The sequence below is a fragment of the Diceros bicornis genome, chromosome 8 (genome assembly GCF_020826845.1).
Source record: "Diceros bicornis minor isolate mBicDic1 chromosome 8, mDicBic1.mat.cur, whole genome shotgun sequence".
Lineage (NCBI taxonomy): Eukaryota > Metazoa > Chordata > Mammalia > Perissodactyla > Rhinocerotidae > Diceros > Diceros bicornis.
Window position 1 is genome coordinate 4,100,958 of NC_080747.1, and position 19,855 is coordinate 4,120,812.

The window sequence follows — 19,855 nt, forward strand, 5'->3', positions numbered from 1 at the left end:
TTTCTCATTTGTAGTGAGTCAGTGGATTCCTCAAAGCCAGGTCATGGAAGTGGGACAGGCAGGCCATGCGAGGTCTGGAGGGGAGAGTGGCCAGGAAAGGAAATTCTTTTGGAAAGCTGCAGGCTGATTCTTTTTTTTTTCTTAAATCTGAGAGGCGGAACAGGAAGATGGAGTAAGTAACAGAGGAGCAGGGGACGGGAACACACAGACTCTTTGCTGTAGGTGTTAGTCCAACAGGGACTCTATGAAGGAGGCAAGAGCCTTCTGAGAATGGTGTGACATTCCCTCCCTCCCTCCCTCCTCCTCCTCCTTCCTTCCTTCCCAGCTTTAGAAACCGTGGTTGATTATCGGAATTATGAATTTTAGAGAGAATTTATGATTCTATATATCACCCTTTAGTGGAGCAGAGCAGAGAACCCTTTTTTTATAGTCATCTGTGAATTATGGGAATCTTATTTTACTAGATTCTGGGACATTGTATATTTTTTAATTAATGGTTTTCTTCAATTTTTTTTTAAACAATGAGAGTACATATTTTTTCCACCTGTGTGGCCTGAATTTCTCCCAAATTTGGAATATGCCAAAAATGATGCCATGGGGGAATTTTAAAGTAAAGAATGAAAGAAAAAAAGTTAACAAGATTAATACGGTCCTTATTTATAATCCAACATAATGGCTGCAAGATGTGGATGTATTATATAGATGTTTTAAAAATATACGATCGACTCCCATTTAAAAGAGAAGTTTTAAAATGCACGCAGGGAAGCCTGTGGTTGTATGTGGGGTCAGCAACCCAGAGGTGCCAGAGTCTTCACCCTCTGTCCCAGCACTCCCTCCTCACCCCCTGCTGTCTTCTCTCTCCACACCTCTCCCTCCCTCCTTTTGCCTCTGTCTCTGACCAAATTTCCCATCTTCAAAACCAGGACGATAATACCTACCGTTTAGAATCATTGTAAATAGTTATGAAGAAATTAGTGGAAAAACATGCAAGAGCACTGTCTTCAATAAAACGCAGAATCAAAGTTAGTTATTGTTCTTTTGAAGCTTTCTGTGTTCAAAAATGACATATGATCCAACTGCCCAGATGACTTCTGTTGACATTTAAAAAAATGAAAGAAAAAGAAATGAAAATTAAAAACATGAAGAAAAGTTAACAGTGGTAAAAGCAAATGCTTTCCAGGTTTAAACAGTACAGAAAACTATAAACAGGACACAGACAGCTGGGCTCTTCCCCTAGTGTTTCCTGCCTGTCTTCCCATGGGCACCACCATTACCAGCCCTTATGTGTATACTGCCAGAACGTGTTCCTTTCTGTGCCCACAGCTCTGTGGTGGACCGTGATGCTCCCAGATCCCCCTTCAGGACTGAAGGGCTTGTTGCCTCCCTTGCAGGGACAGCTGCTGGCAGACAGCTCACCCAAGGCTGTGCTCCCTTCCCAAGGGGTCTGCATCCCATGTGTTGCCAGGATGTGAGGGCCCAGCCTCATGGGACAGCCCTGATGGCACGTTCCAGCTGCCGAGCGGGTCCACCGAGGCCTTTTATTTGAGCTGCATTGCAGCTTAGCTTCTTCCTCCACTGGTCAGGCTGCCTCCCCCTCTCCTACAGGTGTGGGCCCTTAAGGGCGCACCTTAGTGAATATCCTGCACGCCACTCTGTTTGAGAGTTGGCTTCCCCGGGGAGTCTACCCGCGAGGCTGTCCGGACTGCAGTTTGTCACATTACTGATAACATATCCATTTGGAGGCATTTAACTTAAGGAAAACTGTACGCTGTAAAATTTCTTATTCCTTCCACAGTATCGTCAGGTTTTTTTTTTTTTTTTTTTTTGGTGCTTACTGAGAATGTGAAAAATCTGGTAAACAGTAAACATTCATAACAACCTGAAGTTAGTTGGTTTTGGTGTATTTTTTTCTTACTTTTTAGACAGGGCAACCATCAGTTGAATTAAAAAAAAGTGGGTATGTTCCATACATGTGCCATTCAAGAGCCAGGTTTTGGAACTGAAAAGGAGAAGACTCTAGAATAATCATTTCTGAAAATAGGTATCTGTTCATTCATTCCTTCATCAGATGATGGTTTGGAGTCAGGGGTGTGGGCTTCACACTCGTACAGTTTGGGCGGGGTCCTGGGTCTGCCATTCTTCAGGTTGTCTGACTTTGGGCGGATTACTTCACCAACTGAACCTGAGTTTCCTGATCTTCCAAACAGATGTTTGTGAGGATTAAATGAGACGTACGAAATGCCTCATATAATGTTGACACTCAATACTTCGTAGCAGATGTTATTGTTACTAATAGTTCAATGTAATTCAATAAAATAACAGCAATAACTATTTTACAAATGAGGAAACAGTCTCAGAAAGCTTAAGAAACTTCCCGGAACCCAGATTAAATTAGTAACAGAGCTAGGACCCAGCTATTTGAACTCTTAGACTGTGCATTTCCATTAGGAGGTGTGATTTTGGTCCCGAGTAATGCAATTAAACCAAAGGAGGTGAGGGAAATCTCTGGACAAAGATTTGATTCTAGGTTTTACAGACCTAGATTAAGCAAGAACCGTAGCATTGAAATCTTTAGAGTGAATGCCAGTTGTGCAAATGAAACAGCAGGAGTTTTGGATCCTCTACTGAACCTTTGCAGGCAGGTGTTTTTGTATATTATGTGTTGATATTTATACTCTTAGTAAAATCATTCATCTGTCTATCAGAAAGAGGATAGAGATGAGGTAGGCAGATACCAAATGACATAGGTTGTAGAATAAAGTATCCAAATCGTTGTCTGCGCCCATTAGGGTGGTGCTGTTTCATCAGATCTAGTCTATTATATTCCTGTAACTTAATGAAGACGTTCCACTAGAACATAAGCTCCATCAGAGTAGGGCTTTTTGTTTCCTGCTCAGTCGTGTCACAGATGCTCAGTAAACTTTGCTCGATTAATTGATTGGAGGTATTTTCGCGTATGTGGAGGTGGAGTGTCCATGTAGAGTGGTGGTCTTTGTGCATGATACCTGAGAGTCTGTGGATCCGTTTTCCCATCTCTGAGCATCTTCACTATTCAAGCAGACCTCCAGGTGCCTTGCCAACTTTCCTGTTTTCATTATTCTGGAGTTTTATCGATGTTTCTGTTTGAACTTCCTTATAACCAACTTTGTTTTGTCACGTTAAATGCAGTGCTATAAAAGTTCCAAGGACCAGCAGCCTCAGATGGAACTACCACTCCAAGGCTGCAACATTACATATATCCCAAAAGACAGCAAAAAGAAGAAACACGAGTTGAAAATTACTCAGCAAGGCACAGACCCACTTGTTCTTGCAGTCCAGAGTAAGGAGCAGGCCGAACAGTGGCTGAAGGTAAGTGGTTGGTTGTGTTTCTGAGCCTTTTTTATTGCCAGGCCTCTTTCTGAGATCTGTTTTTGTTTTAATTTGTATTTTCTTCAAGCATAGGCAAACATGGATTAACCTGAATAGTTTTGTCTTTGATAGCGGAATACTCTCATTACTTCAAGATCGATCGCTGTAACTCTCACCTTCAAAAGGCAATCTGCCTCCCATTTGCAGGCTGCTTATAGAACTTTCTCTTTTGCTTTGATTTTCTAGTTTCACTTTATTGTGTCTAGATGTAGATTCTGTTTTATTTCTTTTGCTTGGGATTCCCTTGGCTGCTTAAATCTGTGGATTGTTGTCTTTCTAAGTTTTGGAAAAAATTTTCAGCCATTTCTCTTAAAATATAACTTTGCCCTGTTTCCTCCCCTCCTCCCATCTTTATTTAAATATATGTTAGATGTTTTCACTATATTCTACTACTTATGTTTGTATTTACTATCCTTTTTTTTTTCTTGAGTCTGGTTAATTTTTTCTTGTTACTTTCCAGCTCTCTATTTCTATCTTTAGCTATGTCTAATCTGCTGTTTAATTTGTTCCTGATCACTGAGTTCTTAATTTTGGTGACGGTAGTTTTCAGGTCTGGAATTTCTAGTTGTTTCTTTTGGGAATGTGTGTTTGGTTTTTATCTCCATAGGAGCACATAACAGGCGTGGTTGTTTGGATGCTGGTTTTGGTGGAGTTTGCTGGGCCAGCTTCTGTTGTCTATCGTTGTGTTTGTTCTTGTTCGTGTCACTTCGTCTTCTTGCATGCCAGGTTATCTGATGGTCATGCTGCTCATTACACTGGGAAAAAAATTATTTCAACAATTTTTTTATAACAGCTTTATTGAGGTATAATTGATATACCATACAATTCACCTTGTATGATTCAGTAGTTTTTAGTATATTCAGAGTTGTACAACCATCACCATAAACTAATTTCAGAAAATTTTCATCACCTCAAAGAGAAATGCTATGCTCACTATGCTAACAGTCACTGCCGCACCCTTACCCCCACTCCTAGCCCCCAACAACCACCCGTCTGCTTTCTGTCTCTATAGGTTTACCTGTTGTCAATGTTTCATTTAAATGCAGTCATATACTATATGGTCTGACTTCTGTCACTTAGCATAATGTTTTCAGGTTCATCCACATTGTAGCATGTGTCAGTGCTTCGTTACTTTTTGTTGCTTTTTGTGTCATATCTAAGAAACCCTTGCTTAATCCAAGGTCTTGAAGACTTACCCTTATGTTTTCTAATAGTTTTATAGTGTTAGCTCTTAAATTTAGCCTGTGATCCATTTTGATTTAATTTTTGCATGTAGTGTGAGGTAAGGGTCCAATTTCATTCTTTTTGATGTGGCTATCCAGTTGTCCCTGTAGGAATAATTTGGTTCTCAGCACTGCGCTTTCCTCTATCAGAGAGCATTTTCATTTGCCTCTGCCACGTGCTTGGGGGGCATAAGGTTTCCAAAATCAGTTTAATCTGATTTCAGGGCTTGAGATTTCAGAGCCACTCAGGTAACTCAAAGTCAGCCTGCAGTCCATTCGAGAGCAAGTTTATGTTTATTTCACTCTTACTCCAAGATATATTCCTTGGGGTTCGAATCCTAATTGTGGGTGTTTTGTCAGAGACCTCATTCTTGGCATGCCCTGGACTCCAACTTTTGATCGCTAGTCCCCTGGAGCTGTCAGAGGTGCTGCCTGGCCTCTCAGCTGCCTCCTCTGGGGTGGCAAAGGCAGTCCCAGCTGCCAGGCTACCTCTCTGGATTTCCATCTTCTTCTGTATCATAGCCCAGTAATTCCTCACTGTGATAATAAGCTCTTCCATGCTCTTGGGAAGATGTGTACATTTTATGTTACTTCCCTAATTGTCTTTATCAGGCAGATTAATCCAAACCATCTAGTCCATCATTGCTTGCTAGTACCTATTTTGAAAAGAGGGTTGGGAGGAGGTGGGAAAACCTGATGAAATGTTTTATACCAATGGTTCTTACAATGTGCAAGTGTCCATTAAACCTTGAGCCTCACTTCCTCTTATTCCCCAGGAAAATATAAAGGGCAGACTATGATGATAAGCATGATGTGTCTGTCAGCTGGTCAGAATGCCTCAGTGTGGCTTTTCTTATATCTGTAACCTGAGAGATTGAGCAGAGCATTTCTTTCTTTAATAGGAATCCTACGATCAGGAATTTCTGCTGCTGAGTTTGCTTTAGCCTTCCAGACAAAACTGGAATATGTTATATATCAACCACCACTATTACCAAAGTACTTTTCCACCATGCTTATCGCTAATCTTCAAAACAGCTGCCTGAGAAAGGTGTTATCATTAGCAGTTTCATTTCACAGGTGAGAGACCGAGGCTCAGGCAGGCCGGGTGGTGCAGAGATCAGTGAGTGATAGAGCCAGGACTCGACCTCAGATGTTCCCGCTTCGCATGTCATTTTCATTCTGCTGGGCCATCTGACAATTTGCCATTTTCTCTTTCATTTCTCACTTCTATGATCTTAGCACCATCCGTTCAGTAAGGAGGGAAAGAATGATGAGATAAGCGAGGAGCTTTCTTCGTGGTTCTGTTTCCTTCTCCTGGCCCCATTCTTGGTTACCTGTACCCATCCTTCTGCATTCTTGTGTTTACCTGTCCCTAGTGGAAAACCAAGAAAGGCCACTCTGAAACATAAGCCTTCTTCTCTTTTCCCTCTATTCTTACAGTTTATCGAGTATTTCATGCATACTAAAGAACAGCTCCCTTCTTAATAACATTGGTCTAACATGAAGTCCCCTAGAGTGTCACTGGACTTTACTGTTTCATTGGGAAATGGCATTGAGCTGCAGCTCACAAATAGACAAAGACAAAGTTTTTTCAAGATGTCAGATGCTGATGGAGTGAAATCATCTTACATCTTTTTCACCAGATATGAGAAACTTACAGATCAGAGGCACTTAGCTAATTATAGAATGATGACTCTATTTGTCAGTGGAAGCTTAACTGCATGATTTTTTTTTTTTTTAGCATTTGCTGATAGTCCTTAAAAGGGAAGTAAATAATACATGGTAAATTATCTTCTTCCAAAGAGTTTAAATTGATTAATTACTCTATTGAATGTTTGTGCTTTACTTTCTCTACCTTACAATACGAGAACCTAAGAAGTCTTGACTAGAAATGAAAGTCGGATGACAAAGCTAATTTTAGTGAATCAGTTATAGAATTTTAATTTTTTAAAACGAGTAGAGACCTGAGATGGACGGTCTAGTTTAGCTTCTTCCAGATACTGTCGTTAGATCTTCTGCCTTATCAGAATCACCTGGAGATTTAAAAACATAGATTCCCAATGATTCAGATTCATTGAGGACCTGAGAATCTTTTTTTTTTTTTCACTTTGTATCTTTTATTCTTTTCAAGATCTAAAATGCTACAGATGTAATTAAAACCTGCCTCCCCTATTTAATTCTCTCTTCCTTCTCAAAGGCAAATTTTATCCTGAATTTGGTCTTTATTATTATCTAGATATGCTTTAAAAAAATGCTTTTTCTTACATATGTTATGTCCTCATAAGTGAAAAATGATGCACCGTTTTTCATGTTTTAAATTCCCACGTGCATGGCTCCGCACTGCATGTGTCCTGCAGCTGCTTTTCCCACTCAGTGTTTTTATGTCTGTTCTCCTGTTGACGGCCATTTAGAGTGTTCACGCTCTCTCACAGTCGTGGGCAGTGTTTCTGTGAGCATGCTCATGTGCTGGCCTCAGGTGTCATCATTTCTCTGGAATGGAGACCTTACATTGGAATGGCTGGGTTTAGAATGTGCACATCTTCAGCATTGCTAGGTCTTGACAAATTGTTTCCAAGTTCACTTGTACCATTATACTTCTACCAGCAATGTATGAGAGTGATCATTTTGTGTGAATCCTTTCAGAGTTTCTTTGTATATATGTAAGCAAATAGAAATGTGTATTTTAATCACACCCCCCTCCCCACCCCAGCCCTCAGAAGAGGTGTGGTGTTCTGCACCTTGCCTTTTTTGCCTAAACAAAGTATCTTGGAGATTTTTCCAATTTAGAGAATAGAGCGTTTCCTTTTTCTTTTTAACCATACATAGCATTTCATTGTATAAATAGACCATACTTTAAAAAAAACACCTGTCTCCTATTCGTGGATATTGGGTTGTTTTCAATCTTTTGATGTGACAGACAATTCTATAATAATTAGCCCTGTGCATACATCATCTCACACTTTTGCTAGTCTGTAGGCTAAATTCCCAGGAAGAGTAATTGCTTGCATGAAGGTTATAAGCATTTGTAATTTTGATATATAGCCAAATCACTGTTCAGAGGAGGTTTTCCAATTTACCCTCCCTCCAGCAAGATATCAGTGTCTTTTTACCTGTAGTCTTGCCAGCAGAGTGTGTCATCAAACTTTGAATTTTTGCCAGTGTAATAGGGGAAGAATGGTATCTCAGTCTAATTTTAATCTGCATTTCTCTTATTATGAATGGCATTGAGTATCTTTTTATCAGGTTTAAGAGCCTACAGTTGTATTACTGCTTCTGTGAACTGTCTGTTTATATCCTTTGCCCTTTGCTTATATTCTTTGCTTAGAACCTGTCTTTAGGGAGCCTCCCAGATGGCTGAGGCAGAGCCAGGGTTGGAAAGCCCTGCTCTGGTTCAGCCTCTCGTTGTCCTTGTGATAGATGGCCTCCTGGAAGAGGCAGGATTTAAGGTACCTGATCTGACTGATTCTGCGGTCACATAGGCAGTGCAGGTAAATGGCATTCCCAAGCCATTTTGAGTAAAGTTTTACTTGATTTTTACAATTGCTTCTGAAATTCAGTATAATAAATATAAAGGAGCCAGGAGAAGGCCACGAGCCAGGTTTGTGTAGAGAGTGTCGCTAGAGCAGAGATGGGAGTCAGACTCTGGGCTCTGACCTCAGCCCCACCAGTTACTAGCTGTGCGTCTTGGGTGAGCTACTAAACCTCTCTGTGCCTCAGTTTTCCCATCTGTGGAATGGAGGGGTGAATAATAGTATCTGCTTTCTAGAGTTGTCGTGAAGATAATATTCAGTTAAGCTATAAAGCGTTTAGAATAGCACCCAGTGAGCGGGCGTGTAAGTCTCAGCTGCTATTATTGTTATTGTTTTTGTTCTTGTTATTACTACTGCTGCTTCTATGTCTCAGTAAACTTACAAGCTCCTGCTGAAAACGGTTTGGAGATCAAGATGATAGCAGGATGCTCTTAGGGGCCAGAGCCACAAGTGTTCACATCACTTCTTCCCACCGCCTTTGTCCAGACCTCAAGGAGGCTGCGACACATGCCCCTGTGTGCTAACAGAGAAGGAAGAGTGTGGCAGGTTGTATGCCGTGTCCCCTGTTGCAAAATGAATTAGTAAACATCCTAAAACAACCATCTGAGTTTGTGCCATGGAGAATGTTTAAAGGAAAGTAATTGGCTGTGCGTTTGAAGACACCACTTTCATTTTCTAACGAGAACACTTGAGAGTCCTGGTGCTGACCCTGATAAACCTCATCCATCTTTTTCCTGCTGCTTTCTCACTCCCTGCTCGGTAACATTGTAGGGAGTTACAGCATCTCATGATTTCAAGCAGCTTTAGGTGAATACAGTGGAGAAGAGTCTTCAAAGTGACTCCAGTGTGCTGTGAAAGTGTCGTCGTGGTTTTGCCAGAGTTCTCAAGGAAGAGTCTCAGCAAGTTGATTGCATCTGTCATCGCTGTGGACCCCCAGTCCTGCGTGTGTTTTAAGACAGGGCTTTCATATTCTCCCAGGCACAGGCCCTTCCTGGTGCTCCCTGTTCCTTCCTGAAGGTGGGGCCTCCATCCGGTGTCGTTTCCCTCCCCCTAAAGAAATGATTAAAATTTTTAAAGTTATTTCTTATAGAGCAGATCTTCTGGAAATGAATCCTTTCAGCTTTGACTGTCTGGAAATGTCTTTATTTCAGCTTTACTTTTGATGAGAAGTTAGCCATCACTCGTGTTGATTCTTCCTGTGAATGGACTGGGTCATTTTGTCATGGCTCCCTTTAAGATTTGCTTATCTTTGGTTTCAGCAGTCGTCTCTGACGTGTCTCTGTGTGGTTTTCTTGGTCTTGATCTTTCTGTGTTTCCCGAGCTTCTTTGTTCTGTGAATTGATGTCTTTCATTGGTTTTGGAATGTTTTTGGCCATTATCTCTTCCGACATTTTTCTGCCTCATTTTTCTCTCCTCTCCTTTTTAAGTTCCATTTTTACATATGGACATATGTTAGCTCATTTCGTGTATTCCCATAGATTTTGAATACTTTGTTCTGTTTTGCTTCATTCTTTCGTGAGTTCAGGTTGGGTGGATACTTCTAACTTCCTATCCTCACGCTGACTGGTCCTCTTCTCCTCCATGCCCCATGTGCTGCTGAGCCCACCTCATGAACTCTTCTTTCGTGGTATCACATGTTTCTTTTTCTTTTTTTCATAGTTTTCGTCTCTCTTCGGCAGGTCCCTATCTCTTCACACACGTGCCCCTTTTTCGTTAGCTAGTTTAGCATTCCCATTGTGGTTGTTTTCACGTCTCTGATAACTCTAGTGTTTGGGTCATCTCGGGGACTGCTTCTGTTGAATTCGTCTCGTGAGTTTACGTCATAGTCCATCATTTTGTGGAAAAGAACGCTAGAGCCTGAAGTAGATGGTATTTCCTCCAGAAAGGGGTGTGTCCCGTCCTCTGTCCTGCTGCTCGTGGGTGGGCTGCCTCTGTCTCCCGTGGCTGAGGCAGAGCCGGCCTGTGCTGCGGCTTACCCTCTCTGCTGCCTTCGGACGGTTTGAGGGCTGAATCGGGAGTTTGCTATCAACACGGCTTGGGATCTGTGCCGTGGTGGAAATCTGGGGATCTTTGTGTGCTGCAGACAACTGGCCAGCTTTCTGGACCAGCGTATTTTTTTTGGCCTGATGGATGGCCAGCTCTTTGGTTTGCTGAGCTATTCTCTTTTCTCTGCACTCTCGCCTCTGCCTTCTGTGCCTTGGGAGAAATCCTGCTGCCCCGATGGGTCTCTCGCTTTTGCAGGTCGCCTGCCTTATCCTCTGGGGAAGGCCGGGCCTCCAGGACGGGATCCCCTCCGCTCTGCTGCTGTCCTCCGCCAAGCAGCTGCTTGCGCTTGGGCAAAGTGCGTCTCAGGGGCGCATCCCTGAACTCAGCTTCCTTGGCTCCAGCCTTGCTGGCTGTTCCCACGCACTCAGTACAGGCACAGGGCAGAGAGATGGCAATGGGCATGGACTCATTCTGGCACTTGAATTTTAAACTGTTGTGCCAGCCGTATATGGCTGCCAGAAATTTGGCTGGTTTCTCCCCCACTCCTCTGTGGGTTCCCCTGCCTCCCACCATCTTGCCAGTTAGGAGGCAGCTATGGGCACTTCTTTCCTATGAAGCACTCTTCGCTTTTGAGAATTTAGTTCATTTAAGTTTCTTTGCATCCACAATGCTCTGATGAGTTAAAAAATGCTATGTTTTTTTAAGCTTATCTGCCTTGTTTTATTTGTCAGGGTGAGAGTGATAGCCTTGCGTGCCTTTCTGTATGGTAATCAGAAGTCAAAATACCCTGTGCCTTCTTTTCTTCTTCATCAGTCTTGCCAGAAGCTTATCCATTTTATTGTCTCAAAAAACCAAATTTTGGCTCTATTGATTTTTCACTATGGTACTACTATTTTCTGTTTTCTTAAGTTCTCTTCTTCTTCACTTCTATTTGCTTTTGGCTTAATTTCTATAATTATTCCAACTTCTTGAAGTATATACTTAGATAATTGATTTTAACCTTTTTTCTTGTATATGCATTTAAAAATAAACATTTCTCTCTAAGCACAGTTTTAGCTGCATCCTGTAAGTTTTATTTTTTGTCTTTTTATTATCATTCAGTTCAAAATATTTTCTAATTTCTGTTATGATTTCCTTTTTGGCCTTAATGGTTTATTTGGGAATACATTGCTTACTTTCAAAATATTTAGTGATTTTAAAAAATTATCTATTTGTTTTTAATTTCTAGTTTAATTCCACTGTGATCATAGGCCTTTACATGATTTCACATCGCAGAAATTTGTAGACTTGGTTTCTTGCTCAACATGGAGTCAATTTTGTTAAATGTTTCATGTCTGCTTGTGAAGGATGTGTGTTTTGCAGGTGCTTGGTGTGCTGGTCCGTAGATGTTCGTTTGATCACAGTCGTTAATTGTCGTGGGCAAATCTTCCACATCTTCACTAATTTATTTGTTTTATCAATTACTCAAATGGAGAGATGGGGAATATCTACCACTGCGGTTATGGATTTCTATTTTTTTTTTATTTCTGTCAGTTTTTGCTTAATATGTTTTGAGGCTATGTTATTTGTTGCATACAGATTTTAAATGGTCATACCTTTTTTTTTTTTTTTTTGCTGGGGAAGATTGGCCCTGAGCTAACATCTCTGCCAGTCTTCCTCTACTTTATATGTGAGTCACTGCCACTGCATGGCTGAAAAGTGGTTTAGGTCTGCACCTGAGATCCAAACGCACGAACCCAGGCTGCCGAAGTGGAATACTCCAAAACCAACCACTATGCCACAGGGCCGGCCCCAATTAAATGGTCATATCTTACTGGTAGTTAAAACCTTTTCAAGAATATGAAATGTCCCTCTTTCTCTCAATGTTTCTTGCCTTAAAGAATGACTGATTAAATCTATAGATAAATTATCCTCCTTAATGATGCCTTTTGATGAGCAGAAATTGTTAAATCCGGAATCCAGTATATTAATCTTTACTTCTATAGTCAGTGCTTTTTGCATTCTGCCCAAAAAGTCTTACCATATTTCGAGTCACCAAGATAGTGCCCATGTTTTCCTCCAGAAGTTTTATGACTCTGTCTTTACATACAGGTCTCTGATCCATACTTACTGGTTTTCGTATGTAGGATGAGATGTAGGGGTCAAGATTCATTTTCAGTACCATTGAATGACCTGAATTGCCTTGATTGGAAATCAATTGATCATGTATGTGTAGGTTCATTTCTGGGTTCCTTGTTCAGTTTCATTAGCCAGTTTGTATACCCTCATATCAATGCCACATTGTTTCAATTGTTGCAACTTTACAGTCTTAAATTTAGCTAGAATCTGTCTTCCAACTTTGTTCTATTTTTTCTAAATGACTTAAAACTTTGCAATCATAGTTTTATGTGATCAAGTCAATGCTGTCATCATGATTTTTTTTTTTTTTTTTGATTTTTATTGATATTTTAATGGTTTCTAACATTGTGAAATTTTGGGTTGTACATTTTTGTTTGTCCATCACCCCATATATGACTCCCTTCACCCCTTGTGCCCACCCCCCACCCCCACTTCCCGGGTAACCACAGTCCAGTTTTCTCTGTCCATGTGTTGGTTTATATTCCACATATGAGTGAGATCATACAGTGTTTGTCTTTCTCTTTCTGGCTTATTTCACTTAACATAATACGCTCCAGGCCCATCCATGTTGTTGCAAATGGGACGATTTTGTCTTTTTTTAGTCATCATGATTTTTTTAATTTCATCTTGTAAAGGCCACATCTTTATGATAGAAGTGGATTTTTTTAAAATTAAACAACTACTATCATAAAAGGAACAACCCTTATTTATCTGTATAACAGCATGTTAGAGTGAGAGAGAGTGAATGAAGGGTCTGGAAATCTGGAGTATGTTCCAGGAATGCCTTTGACTCGTTACGATATTTCGGGTCACCAAACTCCTTCCCATTTATCTATCAAACGGAAATAATACTGATTGGAATTATCAAAAAGGTAGAATGAAAAAGTTACGTTGATCCACCCTTAGATCTATCAGAGACAGTTGAAATGTGAGTGGTTTATTAGTGTCACCCCGTAGGATTCCCTGTGAAGACTCTCACAACTCTCACCGGAATTGTCTTATGACGCAAATGCCAAGTCTTTTATTAATATAAACTGCTGTTATCCCATATGGTCCTAAACTTATTATCCAGACTTTTAGTATTTTGAAACACGGCTTTAATGTGCCAATTAAAGACCTTTTACGTAAGTCACACACACCCTTGGTCAGGTGTGAAAAGCGTGAGGACTGTCTGGCCAGGACATGACTAGACATACACTTCTTCAAGAGTCGCTGCCACATTTGTTTCTCTCCTTTTGGTCTGCAACTTCCATTACCAGCAGTTCTTGCCAAAATTAACCGACTCTGTGTGTGTGTGTGTGTGTGTGTGTGTGTGTGTGTGTGTGCGCGTGCGTGTGTGCGTGTGTGTACAGATGCTGAAAACATGAGCCATTTTGTAGGGGTCAGTCAGAAGACACGAGCCAATATTCCCAGAAACAGAGTGGTCAGATTTCCTTAAAAAATGTGCAGAGATTGTGTTTCTGGAGATGAGGGCTCAAGTTGAAAGCAAACAAAAATACCACAGAACATGTAACAATTTGTTTTTTGAAGGATTTGTGATTCTGAATTTGGATCCAATTCTCTTAAATACATATTGAACTTCTTATGGAACATGGCTCCTTAAAAAGAAATATATTAATACTGAAACCTCATTTGTAGCTGTTCAAAGAATTTGGGTGATAAACTCTTTATTTATTACTTCTGAATTAACTCTGCAGGGGTAATTTGGCAATAAATAGAGATCAGAGTAGAAAGGCAGTTTCATGAAAATAACCTGAAATAATCCCACTGGCTAGTTGATAAAAACCGTGAAAGTGAAGACTGGTTTATGCTCATTGATCTTTTCAACAGTGCCTTCCTCTGTACCTGGGACATAAGTATGTTTAGTCTGGGGGAAGATAAATAATCTCGTGATGCCAGGATTCCATGAATAACCCCTAGCCTGGCCCCAGGTGTGTCTGGGTCTCCTCTGGTCTACTGAATGCCCATCTCTTTCCTAAGCACTGTGGAGGTCACTGTACTCTCCACGAGGAATTTAAGTTCTAGCAGGGGGAAGATTAATAGAGAACAAAATGGTACAATTTATCTATATACAGTATTCCAAGCACACAGATATACGAGTTGGGTTTATTAGGAAAGGCCTCTCAGAAAAGGGAATCATGTGAGTTAGCTTCGATGGCAGGTGACCTCATCTGGCAACTTCAGTGATTACTCAGTTCCCCGAACCTTCGTTTGCTGGCAAAAAGGGGACCTGACTTGGACTAGGGGAGAGTGAAGGGGAGATCTGGTGGCCGGGAGAGAGTGTGAGGGAGTCAGCTAGGGCAGGGTGTTGGTGCTTAGGCATGGATTTCTTCTCCATGCCCTTGTTTTTTTAAGTTTTTTTCCCCTGAGGATTTCAGAAATCTGTGCAGAAGACTGGGGAAACTTTATGAGGATTTGTTTATTTTATGTGACAGCCTGGGTTCTTTCCTTCTGTTTTTCGTTCATTCTTTTTTTTCCTCCATAGAAAATTTCTAGTCCAGTTTATTTCTTCATTACCTCCCTCCTTTTCTCTTCTTTAATCAAACTCTCTTTAGTTGCTGTTATGTGCTAGGCATTGGGAATACCGACAGAAGCAAGGCGGGACCCCTTCTATGAAAATGAGCACAGCTTAGTAGAAGGAACAGACCTGTGAAAACATGGTGCTCGTGACCGGTGTCTGAGGGAGGGATGCATGGCTGTCTGCAGCACGTGTCGAGGCGTAGCCACACTGTGTGTCCCACGTGGAGGGTCAGAGCTGGCCTCCTGGTCATGTGAGACCTGGGCGGGATCTTGCAGGACAGTCCTGTTGGGCTGAGAGAAGCAGCACACCTCCTCCCACAGACGCCGTCTGGGGACCACACCCCGGTGGCTGCAGGAAGGACGGGAGCAAGACTGCCAAAGGGCTTTGTACATCCTTCCCCCTTTAAAAAAAAGAAAAAAGACAACTGTTTGCTGAATAAAGCTTTAGCTGGAGAGAGGTTTCTGCAGGTTGTGTTTTGTGTGGCTCAGCCTTTTGTTGAGAAACGAGGAGCTTGTGAACTGCAGGTGCTCTGTATAATTGAAGCATATGCTCGTTTATTTAGCGCTCTAATCACGGAGGAGAGCTCCAGGGTGCTGAGCGCCTCTCCCGAGAGCGGTGCTGGGTTGGATACTGCACATCTGCTTGTCATGTAGTTTTCACGGTGACCCGAGGCGTCATTTTGTGCATGTTTTGGACGAGGGAAGTAAGGCTCCAAGTCTAGATTGCTCAGCCTCACGTGTGTTGCAGGGTGGAATTGGGGTTTAAACCCCACTTCTGTTTGACACGAAAGCCCAGGACTTTTCCATTGTTTTATACTCTTGCCCTAGAGAAAAGACAAAATCTTGTCCTTAAATCAAATAAAAATTTGCATTGCTGACTAAAGATTTAATAAACACGTTGGGGAGGTGAGGAACTAAAGACCTACTACAAAAAAAGCAGTAGTGACATCAGCATGGAATAGAGAGGCTGAGAGAGAAGCTGACATGTCCTCTTCGGGACGTTTAGAAGGCGGGGATCGCTGGGCTAATGCCACCCTGGTTGTGCATTCACACCTCAGAATCAACAACGAGAAAAACGTGGCAGCGGGCTCCCTGGGTTTTTTCTTTCTTTTCCTTTTTTCCTGTTTTAGTCTCAGATGTGGACATTGCTCCATTGTTTTTTCATAAAACAGCTGAGCAGCAAAATGGCTGGAAACATTATCCTGGTCTCCTGTCAGTTCTGGCTCTAATCCCAGTACCCGTGGAAGCCAAGTGAATTTGGATATGTAGGCTGAGATCGTGTTGCAAAATTACTGCACAGATATCTGGGACTGGGGCATTTCATTTCTGCCCAGAAGGCACTTGGGTTGAACTCAGATTGCAGCCTAGTTCCAAAGAGAATAGAAGACATTTTGAAAGATTTGCCTGCTAACGTTTCCATTAGCAGAATGTAAGTTCCACCAACCCGGGAACCTTGTCTGTTTTGTTTACTGCATACCCCAGCCATCTCACTGTAGGAGCTCGGTAATGGTGGATGGGACAGTGGGTGACCGTAAGGGAGGCTGTGAATGGCAGGAGTGCCAAGGATTGCTACCTGCGTGCTGGCGATGCCCACATCTGTAAGTCTGGACCAGGATCATTTTCTGAGCTCTCAGCATAAATCATAAGGATGCTCACAGCAATGGCAGTGTCGATGATGATAGCAGCCACCATATTTTGAATGTACATATGCCAGGTGCTGGCTTAGGCATTTCGCATAGAAGGTCTCATTTTCTCTTAACCATAGTTAAGTAAGAAGACAGGTCATCTTGACATTCCTTCCTTTGCTGGTGAGGAAACTGAGGCTCAGAGAGGTTATGACTTTCAGCTAATAACTGTTGTTCTTGGCTCACAATTGACTGAGAAAATAGAGGTGGTCAGACGGGAGTGTTCTCAAACTCCCGCCACTGGGTTTACTAGCCTTTCTGTGTCCTCCCCCTGCCTTCTCTGGATCCCATTCCCCTCACTCGTCTCTGAAAAGTCTTCCTTTGCTCATCTCCTCCCTAGGCGTCCCTTCCAGTCATACCCCCGCCCCCCATATCTCTCTGCCTCCCTTCGGAGGAACTTCTCCAAGTCCTCATCTGTTGAGCTGTCTCTCCCTGCTCTCTCCCTCCTGCTCCCTGCTCGTTAGAGGTGCACTCCCCTGGCGTGCTTCCTGCTTCCCTGTGCATTCCAGCTCAGACTCCCTCACCAGCGTCTCTTGTCTGAGTCTACCCCGTGCTGACCGGCTCTCGGTCTTTCTCCTGGCCTCTGTCTGCTCTGTCTCACCCTCCCCCGCTGACTCACCCATCTGTGAGCGTCAGCTTTTTGCCAGGGACTCCCTAGGTTTTTCTAGCTCTGACTGGAAATTTGCGCTTGCCTCCAAACTTACCCACCTCGCTTCTCTTCCGCCGACCTGTCTGCCTCTGTCTTGTGCATCTGAGTAAAGGGCATCACCCAGCCGCTGACAGCGGAGACCCAGGAGTCCTCTTGAGTTGGCCCTTTCCCTCCAGCCCGTATCTAATCCATCAGCAGGGCTGTTGATTATTCCTCCAGAGTCAGTCCTGAATCCATTTACTTCTCTCCGTCTCCCTACAGCCGCTCCAGTCTACACTGCCACCATCTTTCATCTGAACTACTGCAGCAATGGCCCCAACTCATTTTCCCATACTTATTTGTTTTTGCACCTGTGTCATTCTGTCTTCCCACAACAGTGAGAGTGCTGTCTACAACCTTGTAATAAGGTGTTATAGGCGCTGTCTTAAGGCATCTAATGTTTAGAAGGTAGGACCTTTACATCTGCACCTCTCAGGTGGGGAAACTGCAGCACAGAGTGGTTAATTAATTTGCCCAAGGTGAAGGCCAGGATGAAAACCCAGACAGTCGGGCTTGAGCCCATACTCTTGACCTCTGTGCTGTATTGCTTCCCAGAAAGTGAGTCCTGTCACTTCTGTCCGTGAGAAGCTCCCTGGGCTTCTCATTGCGCTCATGTCAAATCCAGCCTCCTTGCTGGGCCTGAAGCCACTATGTGACCTGGCTCCTACTGGCCTCTCCCACCCTATCTCCTGCCACACGGCAGGAGGGTTGTCCTTGTCACCTCACATCCACCACAGGGCCTGTACACCAGTTATTCCCTCTGCCTAGAACTGTTTCCACCAGTTCTTCACACGGCCGGGTCCTTCTGGCCGTTTAGCTCACAGCTTAAACGTGGTCTCAGTGAGGCGTCTCTTGATCTAACCAGCCGCCCCCTCTTTGTTAAAGACCACCTTTTGTTCTGTAGCGCTTGCTGCTGCCTTATGTTACCTTCCTTTTTTGGAGATAATCATTGTCTACGGTGCTGTCTAAAGCGTGCTGGAGTGGAAGCCCCAGGAGAGTAGGACTGTTGTGTGTGTGTCCTCCCCTGTATCCCAGACCCTGTGTCAGCACCAGGGCTGAATAGACATGTGGTGAGTGAATAAGTGAACAAGTGAAGGAATGAGCAAATGAGGCCTGGCATCCTGGAACTTACAGCCAGATGTGTCTGCTCCCACGGATTTCCTGCCACACCAGTGCCTCTGTCCACATACCTCAAGCTTCCATCCCTGTGTGAGTGCCTCTGCCTGTGGGTGTCCTCAGAAGTGTCTGCGCTTGTTGCAGGTGGTCAGAGAAGTCTACAGCGGCTGCAGTGGGCCAGCGGATCCGGAATGTTCTCCCCCGTCCAGCTCCCCAGTGCACAAGGCAGAACTGGAGAAGGTAAGGACGGGTTTCTTTCTAGGAATGGTAACCTCAGGCCTCCCTCAGAGTTCTGATAACATTCTCTGAGAATTTCAGCACTTCTAGTTGGAAAAAAAAAAAAAGGAAAAAACGTAGTCCTGCTTCCTGTGTATTTCAAGTGCCTACTCTGTACAAAGCTTGAGTTCCTCGTTTTACAGACTGTGTGTTAGTTTTATTATTCCCAGCTGTAGCTGCAGAAGTGGGTTTAAAGGTGTTCATGGATTTAAGGTGGTCAAGGTCACCTAGCTGTTACTTGGCAGAGTTGAAATCTGCATGCAGGTCTTTGTACTTCTGGAATACAGTAGGCACTGCATAAGTGTACCTTCCCAAAGGTTTATTCCCAACAGACCAGGGTACTGGTCCCTCTGCTCTGTGCTCATTTTGCTTGTTGGAAGGCACAATGAGAGCGCAGCAGTGTGTGGCGGGAGGGGAGGCCTGGGGGTGAGCCCTTCTTGCCAGACATGCATAAACGCATCACTGTCATGCCACATGCCCAGCTCTCTCTGACCGTACTGCGTCTGTACCTGCAAGATCCTGTTTCCTTGGAGATCCCTGGCCTCCCGCCATGCAGGGTTCTATAGGTAGCCTGTGTCTTAGGAACTGTCTGAGTCCTCCCTGCTTAGCACCCCCACCAGTAAACTGATCCTTCTTTGTCTGTTCTTGTTTTAGTCAGGGTTCTCCAGAGAAACAGGACCAATGGAGGGTGTGTGTGTAATGTATATATGTATGTATATACTATATATGTATGTATGCATACACATATATATATTATAAAATATGAAATTTAAATATAAAATGTACATATTACAAAATCATGTATGTATGTAAATATAAACACACACACACACACACACATATATATGAAGAGATGTAGTATAAGGGATTGGCTCATGTGATTATGGAGGCTGGAAAGTGCTGAATCTGCAGTGTGGGCCTGCAGGCTGGAGACCCAGAAGAGTCAATGATGCCGGTGAAGTCTAAAGGCAGTCTTCTGGAGAATTCCCTGTTGCTTGGAGAGGCCAGTCAGTCTTTTGGTTCTATTCAGACCTTCCACTGATTGGGTGAGGCCCACCCACAGTAGGGAGTTCAATCTGCTTATCCAAACAAAGTCTACCAATTTACATGTCAGTCTCATCCACAGACACCCTCCAAAATGACACATAAAATTGGCCTCACAACCCTCACTCTGATAGTGTGTCATAGCAGGCTTGTTTCTTTTTTCCTGATTATGAAGCTAGTACCTGCTTGCTATAGAAAATTGAGAAAGTTCAGAGAAATAGAAGTAGGAGGAATAATGTCGCTCGGGAGTCCACTGCGTAG

At 43.0% G+C, this 19,855-nt stretch overlaps 1 protein-coding gene across 7 annotated transcripts in view; it reads left to right on the forward strand.

Moving 5' to 3' along the window:
• The window catches only part of AFAP1 (actin filament associated protein 1), a 157,604-nt gene that overhangs the window by 89,522 nt on the left and 48,227 nt on the right, over positions 1 to 19,855 (forward strand). For all 7 annotated transcript variants that reach the window (XM_058546661.1, XM_058546663.1, XM_058546660.1 and 4 more), the window contains 2 exons: positions 3,169 to 3,348; positions 18,419 to 18,514. In XM_058546661.1, the coding sequence (XP_058402644.1) occupies positions 3,169 to 3,348; positions 18,419 to 18,514 (276 nt within the window). The remainder of the gene's footprint in view (positions 1 to 3,168; positions 3,349 to 18,418; positions 18,515 to 19,855) is intronic.